Raw genomic sequence first — 7,997 nt, 5'->3', positions numbered from 1 at the left:
TAGTCCTCTGGGTGAGGACATTATATTTAAATGTCCTCTCTCTACTGCAGTCCTCTGGGCGAGGACATTATATTTAAATGTCCTCTCTCTCTCCTACAGTCCTCTGGGCGAGGACGACATTAGATTTAAATGTCCTCTCTCTCTCCTGTAGTCCTCTGGGTGAGGACGACATTATATTTAAATGTCCTCTCTCTCTCTCTCCTGCAGTCCTCTGGGCGAGGACGACATTATATTTAAATGTCCTCTCTACTGCAGTCCTCTGGGCGAGGACGACATTATATTTAAATGTCCTCTCTACTGCAGTCCTCTGGGCGAGGACGACATTAAATTTAAATGTCCCATCTTTTGCAGTCCTATGGGCGAGGACGACATTAGATTTAAATGTCCTCTCTACTGCAGTCCTCTGGGCGAGGACGACGTTATATTTAAATGTCCTCTCTACTGCAGTCCTCTGGGTGAGGACGACATTATATTTAAATGTCCTCTCTCTCTACTGCAGTCCTCTGGGTGAGGACATTATATTTAAATGTCCTCTCTCTCTCCTGTAGTCCTCTGGGCGAGGACATTATATTTAAATGTCCTCTCTCTACTGCAGTCCTCTGGGTGAGGACGACATTATATTTAAATGTCCTCTCTCTCCTGTAGTCCTCTGGGTGAGGACATTATATTTAAATGTCCTCTCTACTGCAGTCCTCTGGGTGAGGACATTATATTTAAATGTCCTCTCTCTCTCCTACAGTCCTCTGGGTGAGGACATTATATTTAAATGTCCTCTCTCTCTCCTACAGTCCTCTGGGTGAGGACGACATTATATTTAAATGTCCTCTCTCTCTCCTGTAGTCCTCTGGGCGAGGACATTATATTTAAATGTCCTCTCTCTACTGCAGTCCTCTGGGTGAGGGCGACATTATATTTAAATGTCCTCTCTCTCTCCTGCAGTCCTCTGGGCGAGGACGACATTCTGATCGACCCGTCAGAGCTGCTGGGTCGACGACTGGACTTCCAGCTGCTCCTGGATCGCTGCTGTGGCGTCCGCTGGATCAAAGAGGCCAGGAGCAGAGGCGTCCAGATTGGGTAAAGAGGAAATTATTCTCACGGCCGTTCAACTGATAGAATTGTAAAACTAGACCGTTCGACTGATAGAATTGTAAGGTTCAGCGTCTTCTCTGTCTCCTCAGGTTCAGGGTCTCCTCTGTCTCCTCAGGTTCAGGGTCTCCTCTCTCTCCTCAGGTTCAGGGTCTCCTCTGTCTCCTCAGGTTCAGGGTCTCCTCTGTCTCCTCAGGTTCAGGGTCTCCTCTGTCTCCTCTGTGTCCTCAGGTTCAGGGTCTCCTCTGTCTCCTCAGGTTCAGGGTCTCCTCTGTCTCCTCTGTCTCCTCAGGTTCAGGGTCTCCTCGGTCTCCTCTGTCTCCTCAGGTTCAGGGTCTCCTCTGTCTCCTCTGTCTCCTCAGGTTCAGGGTCTCCTCGGTCTCCTCAGGTTCAGGGTCTCCTCTGTCTCCTCTGTCTCCTCAGGTTCAGGGTCTCCTCGGTCTCCTCAGGTTCAGGGTCTCCTCTGTCTCCTCAGGTTCAGGGTCTCCTCTGTCTCCTCAGGTTCAGGGTCTCCTCAGGTTCAGGGTCTCCTCTGTCTCCTCTGTGTCCTCAGGTTCAGGGTCTCCTCTGTCTCCTCTGTCTCCTCAGGTTCAGGGTCTCCTCGGTCTCCTCAGGTTCAGGGTCTCCTCTGTCTCCTCTGTCTCCTCAGGTTCAGGGTCTCCTCGGTCTCCTCAGGTTCAGGGTCTCCTCTGTCTCCTCAGGTTCAGGGTCTCCTCTGTCTCCTCTGTGTCCCCTCAGGTTCAGGGTCTCCTCTGTCTCCTCAGGTTCAGGGTCTCCTCAGGTTCAGGGTCTCCTCTGTCTCCTCAGGTTCAGGGTCTCCTCTGTCTCCTCAGGTTCAGGGTCTCCTCTGTCTCCTCAGGTTCAGGGTCTCCTCGGTCTCCTCTGTGTCTCCTCAGGTTCAGGGTCTCCTCTGTCTCCTCAGGTTCAGGGTCTCCTCTGTCTCCTCAGGTTCAGGGTCTCCTCAGGTTCAGGGTCTCCTCTGTCTCCTCAGGTTCAGGGTCTCCTCTGTCTCCTCTGTCTCCTCAGGTTCAGGGTCTCCTCTGTCTCCTCTGTCTCCTCAGGTTCAGGGTCTCCTCTGTCTCCTCTGTCTCCTCAGGTTCAGGGTCTCCTCTGTCTCCTCAGGTTCAGGGTCTCCTCAGGTTCAGGGTCTCCTCTGTCTCAGGGTCTCCTCTGTCTCCTCAGGGTCTCCTCAGGTTCAGGGTCTCCTCTGTCTCCTCTGTGTCTCCTCAGGTTCAGGGTCTCCTCTGTCTCCTCAGGGTCTCCTCAGGTTCAGGGTCTCCTCTGTCTCCTCTGTGTCTCCTCAGGTTCAGGGTCTCCTCTGTCTCCTCAGGTTCAGGGTCTCCTCTCTCTCCTCAGGTTCAGGGTCTCCTCTGTCTCCTCAGGTTCAGGGTCTCCTCTGTCTCCTCAGGTTCAGGGTCTCCTCTGTCTCCTCAGGTTCAGGGTCTCCTCTGTCTCCTCAGGGTCTCCTCAGGTTCAGGGTCTCCTCTGTCTCCTCAGGTTCAGGGTCTCCTCTGTCTCCTCTGTGTCTCCTCAGGTTCAGGGTCTCCTCTGTCTCCTCAGGTCCAGGGTCTCCTCTGTCTCCTCAGGTTCAGGGTCTCCTCTGTCTCCTCAGGTTCAGGGTCTCCTCTGTCTCCTCAGGTTCAGGGTCTCCTCTGTCTCCTCTGTCTCCTCAGGTTCAGGGTCTCCTCTCTCTCCTCAGGTTCAGGGTCTCCTCTGTCTCCTCAGGTTCAGGGTCTCCTCAGGTTCAGGGTCTCCTCTGGGTCTCCTCTTGTCTCCTCAGGTTCAGGGTGTTCGACGGCGCTCCGGCGCGCTACACTCCAGCCGTGTGGAGCAACGTCAACCCGCCGCTGGAGCAGCGACTTCACTTCAGCTCCTTCCAGACGTCCCACAGCCTGCTGGGACACCTGCAGAACAGCGCCCTCGTCCTGGAGCTCTGGGGACTGCAAGGTATGAGTAAACTCGGCAACAATTTACAATTACAATTTACAATTTAGGCATTTAGCAGACGCAACCCTCTAACACCCGCATTCATTTCTACTTGCAAAAAATAGATTTCAACCTTACTACTACTTTGTACTACTAGGACTAAGACTAAAAAATATGTTGAAAAAAATAAAAAAATAAAGTTTGATGAAAAATTTATAATAATTATATAATAATCATATAATAATATAATAATTTAATAATTTACAATTGGGGGATATCTTTCACAATAATGAATAAAACATGTTCTAGACATTCTAATGATCACTAAAAAACATATATTACAATTATTACTTGCGCAAGCAGAGCGCGCAAGTACCTACATTTATTAGGGTAAAGGTCAAAAGTCTTAGGTTAAAAAGAATTCAAAATCGCACAGAGTCCAGACATTTTTAATTTGTGTGAATTTCAGCCTCTGTTGGGGGTATTTATATGCAAATATCATGACCAATGGCATTGAAATGGCATTGCAATGAACATCACTGATGACATTTAGGTGAAAAAAGAACAGAAACAAATAATAATAATTTAGTAATTAATTAAAATAAAATTGTTGCTAAAAAGCAACGCTGGGTCTTAGAGGGTTAATCCAGAGCGACTTACATTAAGCAAGAACAAAAAGCATGGCAATACATCACATAAAAAGCATTTATCATGAAACATGCGTAAGCTAAGAAAGTAACAGTGGAATATCTATATAATGAAACTATACTGTATATAAACTATACATATATACTACTATGCTATCCTAGAGGGCTGTGTTCCTCTGACCTCCACCCTGGAAGGGGTGAAGACGACAGCGGAGGGTGTCTTCATCATCGATGAAGCCGAGTCAGACGCAACGGTGAGTTCTACCGTTTTCACTGATTCTTGTTGATGTAAGACTTAAGATAAGATGAGTTGGGGATGTCCTCATGATTCCTAAAGTAAGACCTAAGACAAGATGAGTTGGGGATGTCCTCATGATTCCTAAAGTAAGACCTAAGACAAGATGAGTTGGGGATGTCCTCATGATTCCTAAAGTAAGACCTAAGACAAGATGAGTTGGGGATGCGAAACGCTGTTGCACAAGTCTGTTGCTGAGCCAAAACGCAAACAGAAAGGATAAGCTCGCAACTCACTTTGAAATACAAAAGTATTTATTCAAGCATGACGTGATCGGAAATCGGGGCCCGATCGGGTCATTTCAGAATCGGACCGGGAACAAAAAACTGGATCGGGACATCCTATACTCATTCTGAACGGGAATGGTGTTTTAAGCCTCATGTTATACTTTAGCTATTGAAAAATAGCAGATCTACAAGCTCATATGCGGCACCGAGTATTTTTGAAAATGTACATGTACATGTACTACTGAGCTCATTCAGTGTGTGTGTGTGTGTGTGTGTGTGTGTGTGTGTGTGTGTGTGTGTGTGTGTGTGTGTGTGTGTGTGTGTGTGTGTGTGTGTGTGTGTGTGTGTGTGTGCAGCCTATGGAGTCTTCGGAGCATGCTGGTACAGTGAGAGCCTTACAACAGGCCTTGGAGGAGCTGAAGACAACCAACCAATCACTGAAGAAAGAAAACCATGCTCTGAAAGAACAACTCAACACAGCCAAGAATGGTAGGATAATGCACGCACACACACGCACGCACCGCGCACACACGCATGCATGCACGCACGCATGCACGCACACACATCCAGAGAAGAAGGGAAGATAATGAGGTTATATTATAACCTCATTGTCAGCTCTGTAGCAGTGGCCGGCAAACTGTGCTCTTCTGGATCGGACTATAGTAAGAGAAATCTATGAAAATCTGGGAACTAAATTGTTACCAAGAAATGTCTTCACCAATGTGTTTCTAAAGGTGTCTAATAACATGTACTAAAAGTTTGAAATTCAACTCCTGTGGGAAATTGAGTTATTAGCATAATATGTGACCATACCCATAACAGCCTATATAAGGCCAAAAAGTCAAAATTCTTAATTCTTTAAGTAGCATGTGACATATGAAACTAGGGATTTTTCATGATTCTGAATCCATTCCAAGCATTAGTTTTGCACAAAAAACCCTCCTTGGGCTAAATTAGGCCATATCCACTTGACCAAATGTGCTGACCTCATCACTGATATAGGATTTTTATAGGATGTTATGGGTATGGTCACATATTATGCTAATAACTCAATTTCCCCCGGGAGTTGAATTTAAAACTTTTAGTACATGTTATTAGACACCTTTAGAAACACATTGGTGAAGAAATTTCTTGGTAACGATTTAGTTCCTAGATTGGTCAAATACCTGATAAAATGCCCTTACTAAGTTACTACTAGTGAAGAAACACACACACACACACACACACACACACACACACACACACACACACACACACACACACACACACACACCTTTGCAAGAGTTGGGACAGAGTTGTTATTGTTCCTCCTGGATCTAGTCTCTCTCTCTGTCTCTCTCTGTCTCTCTCTCTGTGTGTGTGTGTGTGTGTGTGTGTGTCTCTCTCTCTCTCTCTCTCTCTCTCTCTCTCTCTCTCTCTCTCTCTCTCTCTCTCTCTCTCTCAGGTGGTGAGTGTGTACGGTCTCTCCGTCCCAGCTGTGACGCAGAGTTCGCCCGTGCTCTGAAAGTGTTCTATCACAGCATGACGGAGGTCAGAGGTCAACTGCAGCGCCTGCGCCGACACAGGCCCAGCGTGAGTATCTCTGTTCATCCCTCCTCATACTGTACTGTACTGTACTGTACTGTACTGTACTGTACTGTACTGTACTGTACTGTACTGTACTGTACTGTACTGTACTGTACTGTACTGTACTGTACTGTACTGTACTGTACTGTACGACACAGGCCCAGCGTGAGTATCTCTGTTCATCCCTCCTCATACTGTACTGTACTGTACTGTACTGTACTGTACTGTACTGTACTGTACTGTACTGTACTGTACTGTACTGTACTGTACTGTACTGTACTGTACTGTACTGTACTGTACTGTACTGTACTGTACTGTACTGTACTGTACTGTACTGTACGACACAGGCCCAGTGTGAGTCTAAGATCAACAGCTCATCAGAGATAGTGTGATCTCCTTTGTATCCTCCAAAGAGGATGATACAATCTCCCACAATGCAACAGCACATACAATACAATGGACATGGTCCTTTCCCCTTGGGCTCAACCTCTCCTCTGGAACAGTCCCAGAAACATCTGTGGGAGTCAACATCAAATGCATAAAGCACATTGCAGTAATAAGGATAGCCTCCCCAGATGTAGACTGTATCTTCAACCAACACAGCTGTGTGGCCGCAGCACATGGATGGAACCTCAAGGTGACCGTCTCCTCTTCCTGGTTCCACTGGAGGTAACTTCTTCCAGCATAAAGACACTGTGTTGAAGACATGGACATCCATCTGTTCCATGTTGTTGAAGGTCACTACATCACAGCCTCCAAAGGAATACAGTTTGTTCCTCGCTGCTACAGCAGCATGATAGACTCGCTTTGGTCCTCCTGCTTTGGAAACGGTCCAAGACAACATCACTCTGTCTGTCTGTCTGTCTGTCTGTCTGTCTGTCTGTCTGTCTGTCTGTCTGTCTGTCTGTCTGTCTGTCTGTCAAGCATTTTGCATTCTGGCTCTTTGAGGGGAGCTAGCGCCACCTATGGCCAGCTTGGTGTGTTTGTGTGTTCTCAGGGGCGGCCTTAGGAATCTGGAGGCCCGTTTCAAGACCAAATATGAGGCCCCCATATACCTATGACATCATTATTTTGTTGAGGCCCCCCTGAGGGTGGAGGCCCGTTTCAATTGAAACTGGTGAAACATACTTAAGGCCTCCTATGCCCCAGCCTATACTTAATTAATGTTTACCCTGCTTTGGCACTGCATGGGCGGATTGGGAGCAATTCCTACGACATACTGTACTGTACATCACACTGTCTCATACTTAATTGTTTTAATTACTTACTTGGAACTTGTGCAACAGCAAAACGCTGTTGCACAAGTTTGTTGCTGAGCCAAAACGCAAACAGAAAGGATAAGCGAAAGTATTTATTCACAGGAGCAGCATGACGTGATCGGAAATCGGGGCCGATCGGGTCATTTCAGAATTGGATCGGGAACAAAAAACTGGATCGACACAATTAAGGCTTTGTTATTGTTTGTTAGTGTCCATCCAAACGGATGACTTCAGAAGAATGGATGACTTGAGAAACCTATTACATAATGATTGCCATTGTTGCGTGCGTGCGTTGCGTGCGTGCGTGCGTGCTTGTGTGCGTGTGTTTGTGCGTGCGTTAGGAGGACCAGGACATCGTGGCTCTCAGGTCCTTTGTGGACCAACAGGCTGGTCTCCTGAGGGACTTCTCGGAGCAGCTGGAGACCAGTGTCTCCGCCCTCAAACAGGAAGTGGCCGCCATCGTACGCAGGAAGCGAGAGCGCTCCGGAATCTGGCCGTCGTGATGGACTGGACGTGTGTCGTTATTTATCTGCAGAGGGACTTGTTTACGTTGTTGTTGTTGTTGTGAATGTTACTTTATTTGTATGGACAATAATATCACGTCTATGGTTCGTGTTCCGAACTTCTGATATCACCTCTTATTGTGTTAAAACAAAGACAAACTTCTGATATCGCCTCTTATTGTGTTAAAACAAAGACAAACTTCTGATATCGCCTCTTATTGTGTTAAAACAAAGACAAACTTCTGATATCGCCTCTTATTGTGTTAAAACAAAGACTTCTGATATCGCCTCTTATTGTGTTAAAACAAAGACAAATCAACATTTAGATTTTAGTTTTAGTCATAGTCTCTTGAATAGTTCTCATTTGGTTTTAGTCCTATTTTAGTCACCTGGAATGTTTTAGTGTTAGTCTGGTTTTAGTCGACTATAAAATATCACACGATTTTAAGACCCGCCAAAATACATTTTAGTAGACTAAATCACCCGTA

The 7,997-nt window shown here is 46.5% G+C and overlaps 1 protein-coding gene across 1 annotated transcript in view; it reads left to right on the top strand.

Moving 5' to 3' along the window:
• kif28 (kinesin family member 28) overlaps positions 1-7,509 on the top strand; it is a gene marked incomplete at both ends in the record, with an annotated part of 37,455 nt that extends 29,946 nt beyond the window's left edge. The window contains 6 exons of the mRNA XM_083759203.1: positions 940-1,074; positions 2,867-3,033; positions 3,822-3,913; positions 4,538-4,670; positions 5,626-5,753; positions 7,348-7,509. Of these exons, the coding sequence (XP_083615329.1) occupies positions 940-1,074; positions 2,867-3,033; positions 3,822-3,913; positions 4,538-4,670; positions 5,626-5,753; positions 7,348-7,509 (817 nt within the window). The remainder of the gene's footprint in view (positions 1-939; positions 1,075-2,866; positions 3,034-3,821; positions 3,914-4,537; positions 4,671-5,625; positions 5,754-7,347) is intronic.
• Positions 7,510-7,997: the final 488 nt, after the last annotated feature.

The sequence above is a fragment of the Protomyctophum parallelum genome (genome assembly GCF_964188405.1).
Source record: "Protomyctophum parallelum genome assembly, chromosome: 2".
Taxonomy (NCBI): Eukaryota; Metazoa; Chordata; class Actinopteri; order Myctophiformes; family Myctophidae; genus Protomyctophum; species Protomyctophum parallelum.
This window is presented reverse-complemented; position numbering and strand designations above follow the sequence as displayed.